This window comes from Thamnophis sirtalis, unplaced genomic scaffold, assembly GCF_051295495.1.
Source record: "Thamnophis sirtalis isolate CommonGarterSnake01/CBP01778 unplaced genomic scaffold, rThaSir2_p1.2 scaffold_10, whole genome shotgun sequence".
Classification (NCBI taxonomy): Eukaryota; Metazoa; Chordata; class Lepidosauria; order Squamata; family Natricidae; genus Thamnophis; species Thamnophis sirtalis.
This window is the reverse complement of record NW_028261390.1, coordinates 6,587,639-6,613,814: the sequence shown is the minus strand read 5'-3', so window position 1 is coordinate 6,613,814 and position 26,176 is coordinate 6,587,639. Positions and strand designations below refer to the sequence as shown.

The 26,176-nt window shown below is 46.2% G+C and overlaps 2 protein-coding genes across 2 annotated transcripts in view; one reads left to right on the top strand and one right to left on the bottom strand.

Moving 5' to 3' along the window:
• The window catches only part of CCDC158 (coiled-coil domain containing 158), a 50,330-nt gene extending 41,148 nt beyond the window's left edge, over positions 1-9,182 (top strand). Inside the window, exons 23-26 of the mRNA XM_087723986.1 lie at positions 255-455; positions 1,785-1,808; positions 7,445-7,546; positions 8,995-9,182. Coding sequence (XP_087580112.1) covers positions 255-455; positions 1,785-1,808; positions 7,445-7,546; positions 8,995-9,071 — 404 coding nt within the window. The 3' untranslated portion in view covers positions 9,072-9,182. The remainder of the gene's footprint in view (positions 1-254; positions 456-1,784; positions 1,809-7,444; positions 7,547-8,994) is intronic.
• Positions 9,183-17,878: 8,696 nt separating this feature from the next.
• On the bottom strand, positions 17,879-25,985 carry STBD1 (starch binding domain 1). The gene is made up of 2 exons (XM_087723985.1): positions 25,775-25,985; positions 17,879-19,005 (listed from the first exon to the last, which is right to left on the bottom strand). Exons 1-2 carry the CDS (start codon positions 25,947-25,949, stop codon positions 18,257-18,259), a joined length of 924 nt encoding a protein of 307 aa, XP_087580111.1. The 5' UTR covers positions 25,950-25,985; the 3' UTR covers positions 17,879-18,256.
• Between the last annotated feature and the right edge of the window lie 191 nt (positions 25,986-26,176).

The window sequence follows — 26,176 nt, the reverse complement described above, 5'->3', positions numbered from 1 at the left end:
CAGGAAACCTTACACCACTTCAGACAAAGTTAGAATAGAATAGAATAGAATAGAATAGAATAGAATAGAATAGAATAGCATCTATTCTTCATCCAACATCTTCTTAAAGACTTCCAGTATTGGAACATTCACAAGTTCTGGAGGCAATTTCTGTTCCCCTGATGAATTGTTCTCACTGTCAGGAAATTTCTCCCCAGTTCTAAGTTGCTTCCCTCCAGGTTGCTTTTAACGCCCATTGTCTTTGCTTCCTGTAGTGTCCCAACTCTCCGCTCGCTATACCTCCTCTAAGAAACCCTCTTTTGAGGACCGATACAAAGATAGGTCTCCTGTGCACTCCTTGCTAACGGCTCCTTTGGATGACCTTAAGGCGGCTCCTGCCCCTTGCTTCGAACGACGGTCCAGTCTGAAGAAGAACAGCTCCCCCCCAGAAGTCACAACTACGACCACCAGTCGAAGTAAGCGTGCAAAGTAATCACAAAGGGTCTTTATGGACACAATTCAGCTCTTCCTGAGTGAGACCGTGAGCGCCCCCGACAATACTCGTATGGGCATGTGGGCACCGACCCTTAACATGGCCCGGTAGCAATTAGGCCACAGCCTGTTAGTAGGCTACAGCCCACATGTTGGGGACCCCTGATCTAGTGAGACTAAGAAGAAGGGACTTCTCTGTGGTGGCTCCCTCCATGTAGAATATCTACCCTGCGGAAATAAGATTGGCCCATGCTGTGACGCTCTTTCAAAAGACTCTATGGTTTTGTTCAACAGGTCTGGGGAGGCCAGAGTGATATAGAGCCCGTCAAGTTTAAAAGCTGCCAAATTTTTAAAAAGACTGGTTTATACAGTGATGAAATTCAATTTTCTTTTACTACCGGTTCTGTGGGTGGGGCTTGGTGGGCACAGCAGGGGAAGGATACTGTAAAATCTCCATTCCCTCTCCACTCCAGGGGAAGGATACTGCAAAATCTCCATTCTCTCCCCAGTCCAGGGGAAGGATACTGTAAAATCTCCATTCCCTCTCCACTCCAGGGGAAAGATACTGCAAAATCCCCATTCCCTCCCCACTCCAGGGGAAGGATACTGTAACTTCTCCATTCCCTCTCCACTCCAGGGGAAGGATACTGTAAAATCTCCATTCCCTGTCCACTCCAGGGGAAGGATACTGCAAAATCCCCATTCCCTCCCCACTCCAGGGGAAGGATACTGCAAAATCTCCATTCCCTCCCCACTTCAGGGGAAGCATACTGTAAAATCTCCACTCTCTCCCCACTTCAGGGGAAGCATACTGCAAAATCTCCATTCCTTCTCCACTCCAGGGGAAGGATACTGTAAAATCTTCATTTCCACCCCAGTCTGGGGCCAGCCAGAGATGGTATTTGCCAATTCTCCGAACTACTCAAAATTTCCACTACTGGTTCTCCAGAACCTGTCAGAACCTGCTGAATTTCACCCCTGGGTTTATACCAGAGGTGGTATTCAGCAGGTTCTGGAGAACCAGTATCGGAAATTTTGAGTATTTCGGAGAACCGGTAAATTCCACCTCTGGCTGGCCCCGCCCCATCTCTTCTCTGCTTCCCGAGTCCCAACTGATCGGGAGGGAATGGGGATTTTGCAGTATCCTTCCCCTGCCACGCCCACCAAGCCATGCTCACAGAACCGATAGCAAAAAAAAATTGAATTCCACCATGTCAGAATTCATAGAGGGAATTTTTTGTGCTGTGAATAAGGTTTTTTTTCTGTCAATGGAAACATGACATGGTGTTTTTTTTCTTCTTCTTTCCAAACAGGTGTTTCTTTCAGCACCTCTGCTTGTAAGTATATTCCTATTTTTTTTTTCACCCAACTTCCCACTGCATTGCTGGTGACTGATAAAGCTGTTTCAGTACTGAAAAATTGGCATGTGTTCCCTTTCCCGATGCCCAGAAATAATGAGAAAATAAATATTGTATACTCCAGGTTGGCACGACACAACAAGTCAAACAAAATATACCTAGTTCTGGACTTACAACTACAGTTAGGGGTGGCTTGCTGCCAGTTCACAAAACCTGCGCGCAACATGTGCTATATGTGCCAGATGTGCACTGTTCCATGTAAATTGTTCTGCGCGCACGTGGCATGACAAAACCGCGCTCAACTAAGCCGCGCCCGATTAAACCGCGTCGCTGATGTCATCAACAGGGCGACAACAGCCAGCACAGAGAAAGAAGGGCGCTTTAAATAGCGCTTTGAAAGCAAGCCGATTCAACTTAAGGTAAGGGTTAGTTTAGGGTTAGGTTTAGGGTTAGGGTTAGGATTAGGGTTAGGGTTAGGTTAAGGGTTAGGGTTAGGTTAAGGGTTAGGGTTAGGGTTAGGTTTAGGGTTAGGTTAAGGGTTAGGATTAGGGTTAGGTTAAGGGTTAGGTTTAGGGTTAGGTTTAGGGTTAGTTTAGGATTAGGTTTAGGGGGGTTAGGTTTAGGTTTAGGGGTTAATTTTAGGTTTAGCGTTTACAGCGTGCTTCTGTCTCCGCGCTGTTGTCGCTCTGTTGATGACGTCAGCTACGCGGTTTCGTCGAGCGCGCTTTAGTCGAACGCGGTTTTGTGGTGGAACCCTGCGCGCATGCACAGAACAATTTACAGTTAACTGCGTACACACGGTCACTAAAATTCAAAATGGCGACGCTCAAGCGGTAGCAAGGGAACCAATTCCGGCGCGTGTCAGGCCTGGGTCACAGCCGGTTCTGCCATCCAAGCCTGAATTCCACTACCGGTTCAAATGAACTGGGCCGAACCGGGAGCAACCCACCTCTGACTACAGTTGTGACCCACAATTTCTGTTGCTCAGTGAGACAGCTGTTAAGTGAGTTTTGCCCCATTTTAGACCCTTTGTTGTTAAGTGAATCACTGCAACTGTTAAGTGAGTAACAAGGTTGTTAAGTGGCTTCCCCGCAAAAAGGGATCTTGTGACCCTGGGGCACTGCGACCGTCATAAACACGAGGCAGCTGCCAAGCATCTGAATTTTGATCAGGTAGTCCTCGACTTACAACAAGTTCATGTGCCGACTAAAGTTAGAGCAGCCCTGAAAAAGTTGACTCACGGCCGTTTTTCACAGTTACGCATCCCCAGGGTTATGTGATCAAAATTCTGATGCTTGGCAACTGGTTCACATCTATGGCCTTTTCCCGTGTCCCTGCGTCATGTCATCCACTTTTGCGACCGTCTCACAAGCAAAATCAATGGGGAAGCCAGATTCACTTGGCAACCTGGGTGAATTAACTTCTCAGCTGCAGTGGTTCACTTAACAACCATGGGGAGAAGTTGTAAAAAGGGGCAAAAAAACTCACTGAACAAATGTTTCTCTTCCCAACAGAGATTTGGGGCTCAACTGTGGCCGTAAACTGAGGACCACCTGGACTCGTAATCTGCATTTTGCCTTGACGCGAAGTGTAAACCTCATTCTGAAATTCAATCCCTCTTCTCCAATGAGAGGGATATTTTATGGTTAATGTGATCGTCTTTTTATTTATTTTTTCCTCCACAAATAAAACATTTCAGGGATTTGGGCTCAATTATCCCTGAAAGTTAACCAGATATCTTTATTCTGTTCCTAAAGATTAGGGATTAGGATAACAGCTGAAAGGGAGGGGAAACCATCCAGGGGGTTGCCAGCTAAACTCCACTTCTAACATTCATTTCGCTCGAGAAATTTCTCCTCTTGACGTAGGCCCCTTTGATGGATCCGGGGATCATCAGGTTCTGATCCTCAGTTAAACAGATCCCTGACGTTGATGGAATAAATCCTTTTTCATTTAATGACAGAGACAGATTTCAGAAACAGGACTACAGTCACAATTTTATGTGATGCAGTCAGAGCTCTTGCATCACAATTAGGAGCCTGTGAGTTTGCTCCTAGGGAGAGGCAGATATTTCTCTCTCTGGGCATCCTGAGAATATATCTGCTAAATGAAACTCCGCACTGGCGACAGAATGGGCATCCGGCCAGTAAACGCTCAGCTCCATTCAGTTGCCCAAACTCCACCCCCTAAGGCAGTGGGTCTCAACCAGAGGTGGGATTCAGCAGGTTCTGACCCGTTCTGGAGAACCGGTAGCAGAAATTTTGAGTAGTTTAGAGAAGCGATAAATCCCACCTCTGGCTGGCCCCGCCCCCATCTATTCTCTGCCTCCCGAGTCCCAGCTGATAGGGAGGAAATGGGGATTTTCCCCTGGAGTGGGGAGGGAATGGAGATTTTGCAGTATCCTTCCCCTGCCACACCCACCAAGCCACGCCCACAGAACCGGTAGTAAAAAAAATTTGAATCCCACCACTGGTCTCAACCTTCCTAATGCCCGCGACCCTTTAATACAGTTCCTCATGTTGTGGCGACCCCCAACCATAAAATTATTTTATGTTTTCTGTATTTTTTTTGAAAAATAGGTGTTTTCCTATGGTCTTAGGCGACCCCTCTGAAAGGGTCGTTCGACCCCCAAAGGGATCCTGACCCACAGGTTGAGAACCACTGCCGTAAGGGATTATGGGATTGTTAAAAGAGGGTGATCACTATAGCCACAAAGTCAAATGGGGGGGGATGTTAGTAACCCGGCCAGACACCGTACCGGTTCTATCCCGGATACCGCCATCTTTATTTTCTGTTCTGCACATGCGCAGAACAATCTTCATTGAAAAAAATGTAAATTTCCCCCCTTTTTTTAATAGTGTGCACATGCCAGTCCCAGAGAAGTCGCAGAGATGGGCCGTTTTTCGCAAAAAACGGATGCGTTTTTGCCTTCCCCCAGCCTCCAGAAGCACTCTGCAGGCTTCAGCAGGGCTGGGGGAAAGGAAAAAATGCTCTTGTTTCTGCGAAAAACCGGCGAAGAATGGGGCATTTTTCGCAAAAACGGAGGCGGGAGAGGCTGTCTAATTGTTTTGTCATGCAATTGATTCATTTCATGAAAGGGATTTGGTCCCGGGAAATTTTAACATGTCCGTTGGCTCCCTCCCCTTTCATGCAGATCTGATCCTTTGCGGCCGTCCCGTGTTCCATCCGGGTTCAAATTGAAAATATTTTGTGTACCTTCATGCAGCCCTAGTTGTTTTGCCTATGTGCTTTGGTTAAAAAAAGAAGCAATGCAAATTTGAGTACACATGATAAGGGGAGCTTTGGCTACACCAGTGATACACATTCTGTCTACACCACTGTTTTTCTCAACCTCTACCTCTTGAAGATGGGTAGACTTCAACTTCTAGAATTCCCCAGCCAGCCATGCTGGCTGGGGAATTCTGGGAGTTGAAGTCCACCCATCTTCAAGCAGCCAAGCTTGAGAAACACTGGTCTGTATAAAAAGAATCAAAACAGAGCTCGAAGGAACCTTGGAGGTCTTCTAGTCCAGCCCGCTGCTCAAGCAGGGGACCCTGTGCCATTTGAGACAGCTGGCTGTCCAGTCTCTTCTTAAAAACCTCCAGGGATGAAACCCCCACAGTGATGGACAGATGGACAGAGACAAACATGGCTGTTTTTACCTTGCCTTCTTCTCCCTTAGCGGATAACATGAAGCGGGCTCAGTCCTTAAAGGGGCAGTGGAAGCGTTCACACGTCTTTTTCATGGAAGGAGCCATGCATTTAGATAGTCCTCGGTTTGCAACCCACCCGTTTAGAGACCTTTCAAAATTACAACGGCACTCTGGGGAAAAAAATGATTTAGGACTGGTCTTCGTGCTTACAACCACGGTAAGCATTCCCACGGTCAAAACCCAGCCGCTATCTATGATGGTTGCGGCATCCCGGAGTCCCAAGATCTCCGTTTGCAGCTTTCCCAGCCGGCTTTCGACAAGCAAAGTCGATGGAGGAAGCCGGATTCGCTTAAGGACTGTGTGATCCACTTAACGCCGGCAGTGATTCGCTTGACACTTACTCGCTTAACTGTGAACGACAGTTCCCAACAACTTTGGCAAAAAAAAAAGGGGGGGGGAGTAAAATTAGGTGTGGTTCGCTTAACAACCGCCTCGTTTAGCAGTAGCAATTCTGATTCTTATTGCGGTCATAAGTTGGGGATTATGGATTCGGAATCCATGAATTTTGTTTTCGTGAGCAATAGCAATAGCAGTTAGACTTATATACCGCTTCATAGGGCTTTCAGGCCTCTCTAAGCGGTTTACAGAGTCAGCATATCGCCCCCACAGTCTGGGTCCTCATTTCACCCACCTCGGAAGGATGGAAGGCTGAGTCAGCCTTGAGCCGGTGAGATTAGAACCGCTGAACTGCAGACAACAGTCAGCTGAAGTGGCCTGCAGTACTGCACCCTAACCACTGCGCCCCCTCGGCTCTGCCGAGCAGCTCTGCCAGTCCCGTCAATCTAGTTTGGCTCTGAAGCAATCGTGACTTTGTAAATGATAATGTAATGTTGTAGATCAGAGGTGTCAAACTGAAGGCCGGATCCTGCCCGCGGGGTGCTTAGATCTGGGCCGCAGGGCCAGTCTGGAAATATCAAAGGACCGGCCCATGGTGCTTCTACTGGCCAAATCAGGGCACGTGAGGGGGGGATTGTATGCAGCCCCCCCCCCATTTTCGGCCTCCACAGCTTCAAAATGGACCACAGGAGGGTCTTGCACAGTCCCCCCTGTACCCTATTTTGGCCAGCAGGGTGCTGCGGGAAGCTGTGGAGGTCTAAAATGGGCTGCAGGGGGCTGCAAACGGTCCGTCCCATCTCTCTGCCACCCCTCCCCCACATGCACACACCTGGCTGGCCCGCAGAGAACTTCAATGCTGATCCAGCCCTCAGAGACACCTAGTTTGACACAGAAGTGGGTTTCACATAATTTTACCACCGGTTCACCACACACCGGAAGTGTGAGCGTGCGGGCAGCCTTCTGCGCATGCGCTTTGCTTGTGCGCACGGCTTGCACGCACGTGGGCGACTTAGAAAATGTGGCTAAATAGGACAACATAGTGCCGTGGCAGGTGGATGGGCCCACCCGCAGGTCACCGCTTCCGGTTTGCCTGAACCGGTCCGAACCGGCTGAATACCATCCCTGGTTTGACACCCCTCTTGTAGATCAACCCAACTGCCATTGAGCAGTGTTAATAATGTGTTTCTCATAATACACTGAACTGTATGAGCTGACTGGTGCCTTTTCCTTTATCGCTGGCAGTCCTGCCTCCCGATCCAGGGTGAAATCCAGCAGGTTCGGACCGGTTCTGGAGAACCGGTAGCGGAAATTTTGAGTAGTTTGGAGAACCAGCAAATACCACTTCTGGCTGGCCCCAGAGTGGGGTGGGAATGGAGATTTTGCAGTATCCTTCCCCTGCCACACCCACCAAGCCACGCCCACTAATCCAAACCACGCCCACCAAACCACGCCCACAGAACCGGTAGTAAAAAAAATTGAATTTCACCCCTGCTCTGGATGCGTGTACTTTTTATATATATGTATATATCTGTGATAGTTTACATGACTGGCTATTTTAATCCTCAGCGATTCAAACGGGGGAATCCAGCGAAAACGCTTGCAGGAAATTACAGAATAAGATGGAGAATCTACAAAACCTCGTGGAAAGCATGCAGTTGAAAAACCAAGGTAGGGGCGTTTGGGGCTTTGTCCTTGCATATTTACGATGTTGTGAGGTCCTTTTGGTATTGTGACGCTGGAAATCGCCTTGAGGAGTTTAGAAGAGTCTTGATTGGCTTCGTGAGAAAAGATAAATGGAAATTGCGCCACTTTCTGGAGAATTTCCTTCTGCAGCAGCTTTCACTAGACACAATTACCCCGCGCGGAAGGCTGGCCCTAATTAATACAGGTAGTCAGTGGTGGGTTTCAAAATTGGCCTGCTTTGTGGGAGTGGCTTGCTGGTCATGCGACTGGGTGGGTGTGGCCAACTTGTAAAAATGTGGTGAAACTCACTTAACAACACTCTTGCTTAGCAACCAAAATGTTGCTCAGAAACTCTGGCATTGAAGTGTGCAAGTATTAAAGGTGTCAAGTTACAAGACCCTTGCACCCCTAACCCTTTAGAAAAAAAAACCAGGGGTGTTCAAAGTTGACAGCTTTAAGACTTGTGGATTTCAACTCCCAGAATTCCTCCTCCAGTCATGTTGGCTCAGGAACTCTGGCATTGAAGTGTGCCAGTCTTAAAGCTGTCAAGTTACAAGACCCTTCCACCCCTAACCCTTTAGGGAAAAAAACCCCAGGGGTGTTCAAACTTGACAGCTTTAAGACTTGTGGACTTCAACTCCCAGAATTCCTCCTCTTGCTCTTCATCTTGATGATGTGCGGACGGGCAGGGGGGAGAGAACTGGAACTGGTTCAAAATGGTACATTAGATTTGTGGCTTTCATGCCTAAGGCGGGACTAGAATTCCCAGTCTCCTATTGATTGGCCCAAAGTCACTCAATTGGCTTTCATGCCTAAGGCGGGACTAGAATTCCCAGTCTCCTATTGATTGGCCCAAAGTCACTCAATTGGCTTTCATGCCTAAGGCGGGACTAGAATTCCCAGTCTCCTATTGATTGGTCCAAAGTCACTCAAATGGCTTTCATGCCTGAGGCGGGACTAGAATTCCCAGTCTCCTATTGATTGGCCCAAAGTCACTCAATTGGCTTTCATGCCTGAGGTGGGACTAGAATTCCCAGTCTCCTATTGATTGGGCCAAAGTCACTCAATTGGCTTTCATGCCTGAGGCGGGACTAGAACTCACAGTCTCCTATTGATTGGCCCACAGTCACTCAATTGGCTTTCATGCCTAAGGCAGGACTAGAATTCCCAGTCTCCTATTGATTGGCCCAAAGTCACTCAATTGGCTTTCATGCCTGAGGCGGGACTAGAATTCCCAGTCTCCTATTGATTGGCCCAAAGTCACTCAATTGGCTTTCATGCCTGAGGCGGGACTAGAACACACAGACTCCTGGTTTGTAACCTGGTTCCTTAACCACCCCAGGAGCCATTTTTACAGAACCCGCGACGCAAAAGAGATGCCATTTGTCTTCCAGACCAATGTGGTGTAAACCACCCTGTCCCTTTCTTTCTAGCAATGTCCACTATGATCAGATGTCAGGAAAAGAAAATAGAGCAAGCCAAGGAGAAAGAGAAGAAGCTCTCCAAATGAATACACGGGCACGGTTCTCAACCCCTCAAAAAGAGGTATCCAGATTGCATCTCGCCGAGTAGAATGTATTTTAAGCCTCCAGTTCTTGTTAATAATAAAAGTTGACATAGTTTTGTAATCTGTCCTTTGGCTTAGGAAAAAAAAAACACAGACCAAGGGTGTCAACATCTCTATGACCAGGAAATATCCCAAAGATCCTGAGAGAATCCACCCTATGCCAGTATGCACTTTTATTATTTCAGGAATTCCCAGTTTGGCTCAAATCAGGGGTGGGTTTCAACCGGTTCGCGGCAGTCCCCGCGAACCGGTTGGTCAGTGAACCCGGAAGTAAGTAACTTCCGGGAACGGCGAAGCGCCCGCCCGCCCGCGCTCCTTACCGGTCTTTGAAGGCTTCTGCGCTTCCACGCAGGCGCATGGCACATACAGTGCCTGCGCGATTCTCCGCGAGCAGCTGGATGGCACATACAGCGCCTGCGCGAGTCTCCGTGAGCAGCTGGAGCATCGCACAGGTGCTAAGACGCATGCGTGAACTGCGCGCGTGCACGAGGACGACGGCGGCCCCGTCCCAACCGAACCGGTTGGAACGGGATTAGCAACCCACCCCTGGCTCAAGTGCATCGGCTCTGAAAGGCAGGAGCTGATCAGTGGCCAGATTCCAGCAGGTGCAGTGATCCAGTTTAGCGGTGTGCCCTGTGTGGAGAAGAGGCAGATACTCTGGGTTGTCATTCCATTCTGTTCTGATAATGTTCTGACCGAGGCTTCCCCCAAAACGCACGAAGCAGATCCCTGGTCCCGACAAAACCCCTTTTATTAAACTCATGTGAATTCCTCTCATTCACATTCAGCCAAGGCTTTGGCAAACCGTCTTTCAAAGGTGAATTTATGACCGCAGACCTTATCTAGCTTGGAAAGCTGCCATGTAAATATTTTCCAAACACAGCACTATGCAAGGAAAGGCTGGGCACAGAGTCTCTTGAGATTAACGGACAGATCTTCACACTCCTGAAACGAACGAACGGACAAATTGTTTCCTGCAAAAGCCCACTCCCCTTTGACCCCTCTTTTATTTGGGAGGGGCCATTCACTGTTCCACTGATTAATTGTTCTAACCGTCAGGAAATTTCTCCTCAGTTCTAAGTTGCTTCTCTCCTTGATTAGTTTCCACCCATTGCTTCTTGTTCTACCCTCAGGTGCCTTGGAAAATAGCTTCACTCCCACTTCTTTGTGGCAGCCCCTGATATATTGGAACACTGTTATCATGTCTCCCCTAGTCCTTCTTTTCATTAAACATAGGCAAAACAACTAGGTTTACATGAAGGTACATGAAATATTTTCAATTTGAATCTGAATGGAACATGGGACGGCCACAAAGGATCAGATCTGCATGAAAAGGGAGCCTACGGACACGCTAAGATTTCCCGGCACCAAATCCCTTTCATTAAATGAATAAATTTCATGACAAAACAATTAGACAGTTGCTCCTGTTGGTTATCCAACATCTTCTTAAAAACTTCCAGTGTTGGGGCATTCACAACTTCTAGAGGCAAGTTGTTCCACTGATTAATTTTTACAGAAATAACATAAAATTGCAAGGAAGAAGGTAGTGGGGGGGTTGCAGGCGGTACGCCCCAGTACAGGCGTACTGGTGCCTGCCCGGAGCACTGGCTACCTTTCCAGTACGGTGCTCCGGAGGGCCCACCCGCCTACCGGAGCACCTTACTTGTATTTGGGCTCTTCGGTGCTTCCATGCATGGAGCGCACGGCGCCTGCGTGACGCTCCGCCAAGCAGCTGGAGTGTCGCGGAGGCTCGCGGAGGCATCATAAGAGGTAAGGACCCATATGCGCGCTGCGGACGTGTCCGTTCATGTGGTGGATGCCGGGCCCCGTTGCCACCGTACCAGTTGCAACAGGATACGGAACCCACCACTGGATGAAGGCAAGGAATTTGTGTCTCTCCAAATGCTGAACTTCAGGCGCTGGTCCCAGCCGGCACGGAGAATTAGCAGATGACAGGGTTGAATCTGACCTCATCTAAGCTGCAGTTTCCTTACCTCTGGTTAGGAATATTCTTCGTTGCTTCACTCACCCAGTTTACATTTGACCTGGGTGTTTTTTTTCTCTCCATTGTGAAATACCTCCTTACTATACATAGGCACACTCAGTACTTATTCAGACTTTGGACTCTTAGTTAAGCTTTCTCGGTGCTTTTATAAACCTCACCTAAGGTAAACAGTGTCCTTTTTCAGAGCCTCACCTTATAGTTCAGGTCTAGGCCAGGAGAACCATGTTCATCCTAGTTTCCTTGCAATAATTATATGGTCACCTAAGTGACATTATCGTTATAAGTTATACATTCAGTTATTTTCCCCCTCTCCCCATTTTTGCGATCGGCTTGTCATGCAAAAACAGCCTAATGAAAGTCCAGCCATCTGTTCAAACACCAGCGCAGGAAACTTTGCATCAGTAGTTTAAAAATAAGTCCAGAAATGTTCAGCACGGTCTGATATAGTATATGCACGCCTCTCCTGCAGACATCTGTCTCTGCTGTGTTGTTATGCGTGCTTGAAATGTTGCATTCAATTTTGGACGCCACGATATAAAAAAATGATGTTGAGACCAGTGGTGGGAATCAGTTAGGTTTCCCACCAGTTTGCAACTGTGAGCCCGCTCGCATCGTGTGTGTGCCTTCCATGCATGCATGTTGCCTTCCAATGCATGCACTTTGCTCGCACATGCAGTATGCTCGCATGCACACAGCGTCGAAAACGAGGCTACATAGGATGTTTTGGAGTCAGAGTGAGTGGGTGGCTTCCCACAGTCAGTGGTGAGTTCCGGATCCCGTCACAACCAGTACGCTGTGGTGGGGCCAGGCGTCCACCATGTGCATGTGCACTGCGCACACATGTGCACCACCACCCTACGATGCTCCAGCTGCTTGGCGGAGCATCGCGCAGGCGACATACACTGCCTGAGAATGCACAAATGCCCTGGTCGGCTGAAATAGAGGTAAGGAGAACAGGTGGGCAGGTGGGTCCTCTGGAGCACCATACCGGTACGCTCGTACCAGGGCGTACCGGCCAAAACCCACCACTGCCCACAGTTCGCCACTACCAGTTTGGGCGAATGGGTCTGAACCGGCTGAATACCACCTCTAGTTGAGACTCTAGAAAGAGTGCAGAGAGGAGCAACAAAGATGATTAGGAGACTGTAGGCTAAAATATATGAAGAACGGTTGCAGGAACTGGGTATGTCTAGTTTAATAGAAAGAAGGACTAGAAGTGACATGATAGCAGTCTTCCAGTATTTGAGGGGCTGCCACAAAGAAGAGGGAGTCAAGCTATTTTCCAAAGCACCTAAAGGCAGGACAAGAAGCAATGGATGGAAATTAATCAAGGAGAGAATCAACCTAAGAACTAAGAAGAAACTTCCAATTAAACCAGTGGAACAACTTCCTTCCAGAAGTTGTTGTTGCTCCATTAGTGGAAATTCGTAAGAAGACATTGGACAACCATTTGTCTGAAATGGTGCAATGTTTCCTGCTTGAACAAGGGGGCTGGACTAGAAGACCTCCAAGGTCCCTTCCCAACTCTGTCATTCTGCTTAAAATGTCCAGTATTCCCCCTTTGCAATATGGGAACCTTCTTATCCTGAGCATTAATTCATCACTCTGTAAGATGAAAGCAGGATTAATAACAATTTAAAACGGCAAATGCTTCAAAGCGAGCTACGGCATGCCCCAACCGAAAGTCTCAGGGCCTCACCGTTCGCCTTAGGCCCATTTTACTCCAGGCCTTCTGCAAAATCATTGGACGCAGATTCGAAATGAGCGCCAATTAAATGGGTGCCGCTTCACAAGGTACCCCAATTCCTCCATCCGTCCGTGGAAACCCATCGCCCGCTTTCCGTCATGAAACTGAACCAAGCAGGGCTATTTAAATTCCCGATGAGTCATACCGAAAATAGGCCATCCAGATTGGAAAGGATCCCCGTCAGCACGGATCTGATTATAAAATATCTCCCTAAGCGATTTAAGTATTCTTTATATGTGGCAGGCAGATGCTGAACGGCAAGGGCTGTGTTATTTTTGGAATGAAAGAGGCAAATGAAAAAGACAATTGCCCATCAAACGCAGATTCTGTCTTTCAGATGTCTATACAAGTAGTCCTAAATCAGACGTGGTGTTTCTGGAGGACCGGTAGTGGGAATTATTATTTTTTTTTGAGAAATTTTTTTATTGTTTTAGTTAAACAAAAAGACCCCCCAAAAAATCATCTTTCGTTACATCTTGTTGAAAGCGTATCGATTGGTTACAAATATATTCCATGATAAATAGGATAAATAACCAGGCCATAGAAATGCTAATGTATATTTTGGGTGATTGTCAAGTAGAAATGTTAACATCTCTTAGATTGTCTTAGATGTCTAATGTTTATTTTCTTAGCACGTAATTAACTAATTTGGGATTGAGGGAAAAGTCCTATAAATCTTATTAATGAAATCATTGTTTAAAGACGGCTATAATGTTATAATATTGTGTGGGCCCGGAGAGGAGAGGTAAGATAAATAGTAAATAACTTTTAGTTAACTACAATAATAACAATGAAATGTTAATGGACAATATTTAATGATACACACAGGTGTGTTACCGGAGGCGGGGGGGGAGGGACGCTTAGATATTTTACTTAACTGAACTAATTTTAGAATATGTTATAAAGGTGCAATGTTATGGGAGATCTATTGAAATTGCAAATGAATGCCAGTAGGTGGTTGTGTCTTTTAATATAAATGATTCTAGATAAAAACATGTTTAAACAATGGTAACAAAATGAGAATTGTGGTACAGGGATAGTAAAATACATAACTTTTTTTTTTCTTGACTTAAAATGTACAACCTGATTTGAATGAAGCATATGTAAGGATTGTGGAAGAAACGCACGGAATATATTTGTAACCAATCGGTAGTGGAAATTTTGAGTAAATCGGAGAACCAGTAAATACCACCACTGACTGGCCCGCCCCTCTCATTATAATCTCCTTCCTTCTTTCCCTGCCTCTCTCTTCATTCTCCTTTCTTCTTCCTTCCCCTCTTTCCTTCTTTGTCCTTCCTTGTTCTCTTCCCATATTCTTTCTTTTTCTTTCCTCTTTCTCCTTTCCTGACTTTTCGTGCATGCTCAAATGCAAAAGGGGAAACTTTTCCCCTTTTGTTTTGGCTTTGATTTGTTTTGCTAGCCCTCTGCCTGCGAAAATGGAGCCCCGGAGGACCACTCTCCCGAGCTCCGTTTTTGCTAGCAGAGGCACCGTTGGGAGTGTCCTTCCGTTTCCAGGGCAGCCCCTTGGGCCAGATTTAAGCACCCTGCTGGCTGGAGGTGGCCCGTAGGCCTTGAGTTTGACTACTGTAACGCGCTCTACATGGGGCTGCCCTTGAAAAGTGTTCAGAGACTACAATTGGTCCAGAATGCAGCCGCGCGAGCGATATTGGGTGTACCAAGATACACCCATGTTACACCTATCCTCTACGAGCTGCACTGGCTCCCTATTGGTCTCCAAACACGTTTCAAGGTGCTGGTTATTACCTTTAAAACCTTACATGGCCAAGGACCCGGATATCTGCAAGACCGTCTTTTGCCGCATACCTCCCAACGGCCGATAAGATCACACAGGGTGGGCCTTCTCCAGGTGCCGTCGACCGGACAGTCGTCTGATGACCCCCCCGGGGGAGGCCTTCTCTGTAGCTGCTCCGACCCTATGGAACGATCTACCCCCAGAGATCCGGCTCCTTCCCACTCTCACGGCCTTCCGAAAGGCTACCAAAACCTGGTTATTCCGGCAGGCCTGGGGCTGTTGACCTCATGAATAAAGTCCAGCCCCGCCTAGATTGAGTGTATGAAGTGATCTTTTAATCTGTTTTTTTTTTTCCTCTCTATTTTTAATTCTTTATTTTTGGAAATGTATTTCTGTAAACCGCCCAGAGTCCTTCGGGATTGGGCGGCCTATAAATTTATTAATTTATTAAGAGCCAAGGTGGCGCAGTAGTTAAATGCAGCACTGCAGGCTACTGCTAGATCAGCAGGTCAGCGGTTCAAATCTCACCGGCTCAGGGTTGACTCAGCCTTCCATCCTTCCGAGGTGGGTAAAATGAGGACCCAGATTGTTGGGGGCAATATGCTGACTCTCTGTAAACCGCTTAGAGAGGCCTGAAAGGCCTATGAAGCGGTATATAAGTCTACTGCTATTGCTATAAGTCTACTGCTATTAAATACTTAAATACTTAAATAATGTACTTTACTACCAACACACACACAAAGTGTGAATTAGGCTTCCGACAGAGAAATTGTTTTGCTGAAAGAGAGAGCAGACACTCCTGCTGCGGCCTTTCCGTAATAAGGGAAGCCTTCTTGGTTAAAGAATGACCCCGTGGCGCAGAGTAGATCTTGTTCAAACTAAACCAGGGATCCTTGACCCCACTGTTGACCGGGCTGGCTCTCTCTGCATTATATTAATCATTGGTTGAACAAGAATCCAGCAGCTGGAAACGGCATTGCGTGCTAACAATAGTATTCGTGGTTTTTGAGCACTCTTATCCCACTATTAAAAAATACGTTGAGACTCTAGAAAAAAGTGCAGAGAAGAGCAACCAAGATGATGAGGGGGACTGGAGGCTAAAATATAGATGAACGGTTGCTGGCCTTGTGAAGAGAAGGACCAGGGGAGACAGGGATAGCAGCCTTCCAATATTTGAGGGGTTGCCACAGAGAGGAGGGGGGCAAGCTATTTTCCAAAGCACCTGAAGGTTAGACAAGGAATAATGGATGGAAACTGAACAAGGAGAGATTCAACCTGGAAATAAAGAGGAATTTCCTGACAGTGAGAGCCATCAACAGATGGAACAGAAGTTGCCTTCGGAAGTTGTGGGAGCTTCATCACTGGAGGCTTCCAAGAAGAGAATGGACTGCCATCTGTCAGAAACGGTCTAGGGTCTCCAGTCCTTTGCTATTTCATTCATTCATTTATTAAATTTATCACATTAGAAGTGCAAAGAGCAATAAAGATGATTAGGGTACTGACGGCTAAATCATATGAAGAACAGTTGCAGGAATTGAGTACATGCAGTTTAAGAGAAGGACTAGGGGTGACAGAATAGGAGTCTTCCAATATTTGAGGGAAATTCCTAATCAGGAATTTCAAGTAAGGCCTAGTTTAGATTTTGGCAATTGTACTTTTTTTATATATAAAAAAAAGCAATTTCAGGGAAGTGATTTTCAATCATTCGCATAGTTCCCATTCATGTCAATTCAAATAACAAGTATGAAGATCATATAGTTAATAAATACATGTATAGAATCTTAGTTTTTTTTTTCCAAATTGCAAGTCACTATATTTTTAGGATCAATTTAACTTTTTTACTTACACTGAAGTAAAGGAAAAAAATTTTCCCTTTGTATTTTCCAGAGGGCATGGATCCATTATAATGATTAACCGTAAACTAACATCCTTGTATAGATAATTGCATTAGCCAGGCTATTTTTTTTAGAAACTCGGTATTTTAAAAATACATCCAGGTTAACTTTAACTTGATTACAGTATTTGTGTAATTGTAATAAAGTTATTTAACTTTATTACAGTATTTTTGCTTAATCGTCATTCCACCTAATTTTTTCAATAAGAAAACCAGGAACTGGCAACCCAATTGTGAAAAATAGTATTAAAACAGTGGCAGCTGAATTTTCTGCCTCTTTTATACATGTTCTATTTTAATGAATCACTGTGCTGGGCACAGAGCAGACATGGTAAAGGGCAGCTTTTTCCAAAATCAAGCGAATTGCAGATGTGTGTGTCCTCCAGCGATGCTTAGAGGGAGGGTCTCCCAGGTAAAATGCAGTTAAATCAAGACCACCCCCTTTTTAGTACCCAAAATATAAAGGCCAGCTATCTTGTACTTGGAAACCAACGTTGGACTTTGTGCTTGAGGTGGGAGGGGGGAAATGAAACTTTGATGTTGGGCTTTGCAGATTAAATAGGTTTGTTGTTATAGAAATGCTAGTATACATTATCGTATAAGAGGCAAAAGTTGAGGTTTTATGTTATTAATATTCTACTATACCAAACAGGAGCCTGTAGTCAATGCTTTTCCTTTTCTTTCCTTTCTCCCTGCATTTTTCTCTCTTTCCCCTTTCCCTCCCTTACTTATCCATTATCATTTTGTTTGTATTTTTGCATTACCGTATTTTTCGGAGTATAAGACGCACCTTTTCCCCCTCAAAAAAGAGGCTGAAAATCTGGGTGCATCTTATACACTGAATACAGCATTTTGCCTCCTGAAACCCCGCCTCCTTCAGAAATGGCTGTGCATAGCCTTTAGGAGGCTTCCAGAGAGCTCCTGGGAGCTGGGGAGGGCAGAAATGAGCAGAAAACGGCCCATTTTTTGCTCAATTTTGCCCCCCAACCCGCACCAAGCACTCTATAAGGCTATGCTTGCCCTTCTTTTGACGAAAAATGGGCTGTTTTTTGCTCGTTTTTGGGCCCACCCCCCAGGAGCATTCTACAAGCCTCCTAAAAGCTATTTGTGCCTTTTTGGGGGGGGGGGGGAACGGACTCATTTTTGCGAAAAATGGGCCATTTTTGGGAGGCCTGTAGAGTGCAAAAACTTTTTTAAAAAATTTGCCTCTTCAAAATCTTGGTGCGTCTTATACTCTGGTGCGTCTTATACTCTGAAAAATACGGTATATATATTTTGATATGAAAATGTTTGAATCCCATAAAGGGTTTTACTTTTACAGGTTAAATATATATATATAAAGGCACAGCCATCATTGTAAAAAGTCCATCTTTATTTCTTTCGGATGCAGTCATCATAAACTATGAATGTTTTAAAAACAGTTACAGGACAGTTGAACGATCTTTTTCTCATGTCCGGCGTCCCGGATTCACACGCCTGTCTCTTCACACCATACAAATGTCAACTTGAGAGTTGAAAATGTTTTATTTTGAAGCATTGGCCACTAGGGCCCCTAACCTGCTTGCTATTAGGGAATCCTGGGTTTGATTTAATTTGAAGAATGCGTTTCTATCTTAAAGCCGAGCCTAATGGGAGAAAGACTGGCTAAGAGGCAGTCCTAGTCAAACACACAGCATGGAGGAGTACTAAAATAGCGCTAAGTAAAGGCAGAGAAATGTACTCCTTCTGTTCAGTGATACCCCCAGCACTTATGAGCCACCTGATCTTCGTGTTTAGTTACTAGCCTTCGGTTGGCGCACTCTTCCCATCGCACCACCTTGCCACTCTCCACCAAGACGAACTTCCACTCAACGCTGGTATCAAACGGGAGAACCACGGAGTCTGACCAGAAGCCATCTTTGTCACACCTGAGGGGTATATAATGGCGCCACTGGCCCAGACACTCGTGGTCACCCGTGATGGCGATCTGCTGGGCTTCCAAACGAGTGATGTAGTGGACACGGAAGACCACATGGACAGTCTGGGGCATGGGGGTCACGGCCGCAATTCTCTTCCCTTGCTCCACCTCCTTGTTGCCAGCGTCGTCCGCGCAAGGTTTCTTGGCGGCCTCAAGGTCTTCAGCATCCAGTGTTTCTGGACGCGGGTCTTGGTTGAGTTTCTCCTCAGGTTTATCGCCAGAGTTGTCTACTTCAGCTGACGTTCTCTCCTCGCGGGCTTCCGCTTCATGGATTTGGGGCGGTTCGGGTGTTGTGTTGGGGTGAATGGATGCTTCGCTCCTTAGATATTCTGAATAGTTCATGAACGGGATGATAGGCTCTTTGACCACGGCTTCTATTTCAGGAGGCTGTATGAAACCGTCAGGGGTGTGATGGTCTCCCGAGGGTGTGACATGGTTCTCCAGGGGCTCCTGTGGGCTGGACACATATGCTGTGTGTTTTGTTTGCGAAAGGACACCGTCACCGGTTCTCTGAGATGCGTCTAAACAGAAAGGATATTGTTAGCCATGAAAACTGAGTCCTACATTCCTCATACATGTAATTTTGCACATCTCCACCACACCACGACCAGTGGTGAAATTCAAATGTTTTTACTAACGGTTCTGTGGGCGTGGCTTGGTGGGCGTGGCAGAGGGAGAATACTGCAAAATCTCCATCCCCACCCCGCTCTGAGGCCAGCCAGAGGTGGTATTTACCGGCTCTCTGAACTACTCAAAATTTCCACTACCGGTTCTCCAGAACCTGCTGGATTTCACCCCTGACCATGACTCTTTAAAGTGAGGGAAATGTTCCTTGCTGATGATTTAATCCCACAAAAACTGTATTTGTTCTCCCGACATGGAATTCTTCAACAAAAAAAATGTGGCTTTTGTGCTCGGTGGCAATTGGGATTGACAAGAGTCTAGCGGCAAAATCCTCACCAGGTGTCCCTATCTGATTTTCAGCCCCTTTTGATCTTTTTTAAATTTAATCTTGGAATGTAAATGCGCTGTAAATGCTTGGGTGAACCCCAAAGATACTTTTCCCAAAAGGCAACTGGACTTCCTTGGTTTTCTCTTTGAAAACGTTTTGCTTCTCACCCAAGAAGCTTCGTGGCCATGTGGCCGGCATGACTAAACACCAAAGGCGCACAGAACGCTGTTCCCTTCCCACCAAAGGTGGTTCCTATTTTTCTACTTGCATTTTTACATGCTTTCTAACTGCTAGGTTGGCAGAAGCTGGGACAAGTTACAGGAGCTCACTCCGTTACACGGCATTAGGGATTCGAACCACCAAACTGCCGACCTATCTGATTGACAAGCTCAGCGTCTTAGCCACTGAGCCACCGCGTTTCCTCCAACCCCACCAACCCACCCACAACCACACATATATGTAAACGTATGCATGTGTGTCTGTGTGTGTGTGCGTATGTATGTATGTATGTATGTATATATATATATATATATATATATATATATATATATATATATATATATATATATATATATATATATATATATATATATATATATATATATATATATATATATATATATATATATATATATATATATAGTCACAACCCCTGGTAAGCCCCAATTATGGGAGGAAGCTAACTACACACATACATACACACACACACACACACACACACACCTGAGGGTAGAAACAAGAAGCAATGGGTGGAAATAAATCAAGGGGAGAAGCAACTTAGAACTGAGGAGGAATTTCCTGACAGTGAGAACAATTAATCAGTGGAACAACTTGCCTCCAGAAGTTGTGAATGCCCCAACACTGGAAGTCTTTAAGAAGATGTTGGATAGCCATTTGTCTGAAATGGTATAGGGTTTCCTGCCTAGGCAGGGGGTTGGACTAGAAGACCTCCAAGGTCCCTTCCAACTCTGTTATTCTGTTCTATTCATATAGATGGATAGATGGATGGATGGATGGATGGATGGATGGATGGATGGATGGATGAATGGATGAATGGATGGATAGATGGATATGGATATATATGTAAGAATATATATAAAAGAATGATATAAGCTTGAATGAAAGTCCTTGGGAACTGTTTCCAGATAAGGTACTTCTTGACTGCACATCAGTGAACAAGCAATAGCAATTCACTGCTATTTTCTGGATCTGATTAAAACTGCAAGATGGAAACTAAACTAGCATACAGGAAAAAAAAAAGCTGCAAAAATAGTCTAGCAAATGCCATCAGCCCTCGCAAAGAGCTGTTATAATTCCACACCTTCCTTTCTGGGATTTTTCCTGCTGGATGCCAGGCGGTACTCCAAGCCAGCTGGCAAAGGAGAATCTATTGTGAAGTTAAGGCTTCACCGTAGCTGAAAGGCCAATAAATTGTTGTCCATTGTTTTAATTCAGACCTCACCCAACCCCCCCCCTTTCCCACCCAGCCCTTTTTGCCGAGTTGGTTCCCAAATGACAAGCTCAGCCATAGCCAAAAATAATAATTATAATAATTGCAAGCAATTCAATCACAAGCAACTACTATCTTTACTAAAAGAGTTATTTTCAGCAGTTCATTTCCAGTTCTGGGCTTTTTCCCCTTGGCTCAATTTATTTTTAACTTTGCAAGAAGCGTTTTTTTTTTTTCCTTTCTTTCTTTCTCCCGCTGTTACTTCTTGCAAAACTGATTGATTTGAGCTCTGTTCAATTTGGCTCTCGTTTGGGCTCTGCCAATGAATAAGCAGAACGGTTAGCAGGGCACTGGCACAAGGGAGCTAAAAATAGCCGAAGGGCGGTTTTGCATGGCCTGTCCATATATTAGGCAAACACAAGCCCAAATGCCACGGATTCCTGTGGGGCTTGTAGAACTGTGCACCGCAATCCATGCAAAGGTCTAAGATGATACTTCACATAGTTGCCCTTCTATAGCTGTTAAGAATCCGGCCCAGGCGCCACTGAATTGGCTGGCCAAAGGCATTCTAGCTGCCCGATTCGATGCCATCCCATCTTCTTTGATTACCAAGAGCAAGCAATATCTCTTGCTCTAAAATGGGGCTGTCCGATTCCAGCAATGTTTAAGACTTGTGGACTTCCAATTCCCAGAATTCCCCAGCCGTGGAATTCTGGGAGTTGAAGTCCTCAGGTCTTAAAAGTTGCCAAGCTTGGCTAGTGAAATGAAATTGAATAAGAGTAGAATAACAGAGTTGTGGAAGGGACCTTGTAGGTCATCTAGTCCAACCTCAGCACTGGCCAAGCAGGAGACTCTACACCGTTTCTGAAGATGGCAGTCCTATCAATTCTATCTATTCTATCAATTCCTTTTATGGTTGATAGTGACTTAAGTAGCATGTAGCAATAGCAATAGCAATAGCAGTTAGACTTATATACCGCTTCATAGGGCTTTCAGCCCTCTCTAAGCGGTTTACAGAGTCAGCATATCGCCCCCACAGTCTGGGTCCTCATTTCACCCACCTCGGAAGGATGGAAGGCTGAGTCAACCTTGAGCCGGTGAGATTTGAACCGCTGAACTGCAGATAACAGTCAGCTGAAGTGGCCTGCAGTGCTGCACCCTAACCACTGCGCCACCTCGGCTCATGTAGGCCAGTGGTAGTCCGCCTGATCCCTACCTCCCACTAATGGGTGTTCCAGCTTTCATGGTGGGCGGTGGGGGGTTTGCTGTAACTCTGCTTTATAAATTTTATAAAGTAAAGTTACTTCCCTACTTGATAAATCACCATTTACTGTGGAACCGGTGGGCGGTTAGAAAATTCTACTACTAACAGAGATACAAAAGTGGGCGGTAGGTATAAAAAGGTTGACTACTCCTGATTAAGCTTATCTGCTTAATTAAATACAGGCCACCAAAAACATCAACAAATAACAAAGAGCATTGGATTAAAGCTTCCAAAACATTGCACAGTTATGATCATTATTTTCCTGCATTTTCCTATTTTTGACGTCTCTTTGTTTAGCTGGATAATTTTGGACTGAATAAATTGGTTGCATGAATACAGGTTCACCTTCCTTATGACAAAAGAGTCATAAACAGATTAACGGAGTTGGAAGGGATCTTGTCGGTCATCTAGTCCAACCCCCTCAATATAGCTTGACCCCCTTCCTCTCTGTGGCAGCCCCTCAAATATTGGAAGACTGCTATCCTGTCTCCCCTGGTCCTTCTCTTCACTTGACTAGCCATGCCCAGTTCCTGCAACTGTTCTTCATTTGTTTTAGCCTCCAGTCCCCTAGTCCTCATTGTTGCTCTTCTCTACATTATTTCTAGAGTCTCCACATCTTTTTTTTAATAGTGTGGTGACCAAAACTGGATGCAGTATCCTAGGGGTGGCCCTATTAAGGCTTTATAGAGTGGTCTACAGTTTCATTTACATACACTTTATCCGCATGCACTTTTAAAGATACGGGCGTTAATTCAAATGCAACAGAGCTGGGAGATGTTTAAAAAAGCACACAACTAATATCTGCCTGCAATTTTTCTCTCCCTTTCCCACGCCAATTTTCTACAAAATGCCAGCCGCAGCTTAACCACGGGCAAGGTTGCAAACGTTCCCACGATCCAAATGTTCCCACAAGCACCGCCCGCAATATTATCCTTATCAAAGAACTGGGGGGGGGGCTCCAAAAAAAAAAGGCATTGGAGAAGGAAGAGGAGCAGTTGTGAAGGAGTAGAGGAGGTGCAAGGAGAAATACAGTAGGAGCCTGCAAGCTTGCACAAGAGTAGGTTGTGTACGTGCAGAAATGGGGCAGTGCAAGGGCAGGATGAGCCAACATGTTTCTGGCCAGAGTCCCATGGTGATTATTAAGGCCACCCCCCATCCCTCTTTCATATACTGAATCAGTTAACTATTATGAAATATGTTGAGGAACTAACTTTACAGAAGTTATTTTGCCCTCTGGGGCTGCATTGATTTTATTACCAACAGAGATTTCGGCAACGCAGCCCCGTTTCCCCAACCTACTCCCTCCCCTCCCCCCTTTAAAAATGGATGCTTAAAATGGTTTAATAGCAATGGGACTTCTTAAGAGTTAAGACTTATATACCTCTTGGGTGCTTTAGCTCATTCTGGCTGCATTCACACAAGGGACCCCTCCATTTTTTATTTTTTTTTCATCATGGAAGTTTTAAAGAAGATATTGGACAACCATTTGTCTGAAGTGGTGTAGGGTTTCCTGCCTAAGCAGGGGGTTGGACTAGAAGACCTCCAAGGTCCCTTCCAACTGCTATTCTATTCCATTCTATTGCTATATTCTATTCTATTCTATTGCTATATTCTATTCTATTTCTATTCTATTGCTATATTCTATTCTATTGCTATATTCTATTCTATTGCTATATTCTATTCTATTTCTATTCTATTGCTATATTCTAGTCTATTGCTATATTCTATTCTATTCCATTCTAATCTATTCTAATTCTATTTATTCTAACCATTTGTCAGAAGTGGTGTAGCATTTCCTGCCTGAGCAAGGGGTTGGACTAGAAGACCTCCAAGGTCCCTTCCAACTGCTATTCTATTCCATTCTATTGCTATATTCTATTCTACTCTATTGCTATATTCTATTTCTATTCTATTGCTATATTCCAGTCTATTGCTATATTCTATTCTATTCTATTCTATTCTATTCTATTTTGATTCTATTCTAACCATTTGTCTGAAGTGGTGTAGCGTTTCCTGCCTAAGCAAGAGGTTGGACTAGAAGACCTCCAAGGTCCCTTCCAACTCCTATTCTATTCTATACTATTCTATTGCTATATTCTAGTCTATTGCTATATTCTAGTCTATTGCTATATTCTAGTCTATTCTAATTCTATTCTATTCTAATTCTATTCTAACCATTTGTCTGAAGCGGTGCAGGGTTTCCTGCCTAAGCAAGGGGTTAGACTAGAAGACCTCCAAGGTCCCTTCCAACTTTGTTCTATTTCTATATTTGGCACTGTGTAGTAAACGGGCTGGGATCATCCCCCCACACACTCACACCCCACCACATCCCCCCCATTCCAAGGTTAGCACCAACATTTCTAGCAGGGCTTTTCGCCTGTGTGTGTGTGTGTGTGTGTGTGTGTGGTGGGCGGGGAGGGGGCGTCGTCGTGTGAAAGCGGTCTTCGTGCCTCTCCAAAGCAAAAGAGAGGCGGATGATCCCACCACCACCACACAATTGGCCGGGGTGGGTGGGGGGCGAGGGTTAAAGAGCCAAATTGTGGTCCAAGGCTGGCCAGAGCGAAAGGGCAGCAAAATAAAGGCCGGGAGGGAGGCCGGAGCCCTCCCGCAGGACGCTCTCCGGGCGCCCCCCCACTCTCCAGAGCGTCTCAGACGCCTGAAAACCGCCGGCGGGTCTGGCGAGCAGCCGCTTCTTTGAGGCGCTGACAAGCGTTGCGGGCGCTCCCTCGTTGGAGGGTTTTCTACAATAGGCCGGGGAACCGTTTGAATGCTGCGGTGTATAGAGGGTCTCCTGCCCAGAGCAGGGGGTTGGACTAGAAGACCTCCAGGGGTCCCCTTCCAGCTCCAGAAGTCTGTGTTGTATCCCAGAAGAAACGGGGCGGCAGAAAGGGAAAGGACTGAAGTGACGAGTGAGGGAAGGGAAAAGGAAGGAAGGAAATAAAGGAGAAAAGAAAGGAAAGGGAAAGGGAAGGAGGAGGAAGAAAGGAAGGAATGAGAGATGGAGGAAGGGAGAAAGGGAGGGAAGGAAGGAAGGAAAAAGAAGGGAGAGAAGGAGGAAGGAAAAAGAGGAAGGAGAGAAGGAGGAAGAAAGGAAGAGAAAGGAAAAGGGGAGGAAAGAAAGAAGGAAGAAAAGGAAGGAAGGAATGCGGGAGGCAGAGGAAGGAGGAAAGAAGGAAGGAGGAAGGGAAAAAGGAAGGAAGAAATGAGGGAAGGGGAGAGGAGGGGGAAAGGGAAGAAGGAAGGAATGAGGGAGGGAAGGAGAGAGGAGGGGAAAAGGAAGGAAGGAAGGAGAGAAAAGGGGAAAAGGGAAGAAGGAAGGAATGAGGGAGGGAGGAAAGGAAAAAGGGAGGGAGAGAGGGAGGAAAAAAGGAAAGAATGAGGGAGGGAGGAGAAAAGAAAGGAGGGAGGAAGGAATGAGGGAGGGAGAGAGGGAGAAAAGAAGGAAGAAAAAAGGGAGGAAACGAAAGAATGAGGGAGGGAGGGAGGAAAAAGGGGTAAGAGGGAGGGAGAGAGAGAGGAAAGAAGGAAGAAAAAAGGAGGAAGAAAAGAAGGAAGGAAAGGGAGGAATGAGGGAAGGAAGGAAAAAAGGGGTAAAAGGGAGGGAGGAAGGCAGGCGGGCGGTACCTTGGGCTCCGCATGTGTCCCCCTTGGACTCCTCAGCCTTTTTCCGCTGCCCTTCACCACCGCCGCCCCCGAACCACAGCCAGCTCATGAAGGCGGCCGCCACCGCGGCCAGCAACGCCTGCCACAGCCCGGCCAGGAGCCCGCCGTCCTCGCCTTCCACCCCCAGCCACGCCATGGCCACGGCGGCCCGACCAGCAGCAGCAGGAGCAGCAACCGGCGCTCGGGGCGCAGCGCGGAGCCCGAGCGAAGCAGAGCCGCGCCCTCCCGCCCAGCCGCCTTATATGGACACGGGAGCCAGGCCGGCACCTGCCCAGGCCGGGGAGGAGCCTGGCGGCCCACTTGGGCTCACGGACGCGAGGGGAGAGTCCGAATTGCGGCCGGCTGCAAAAGGAAAGGCGAGGC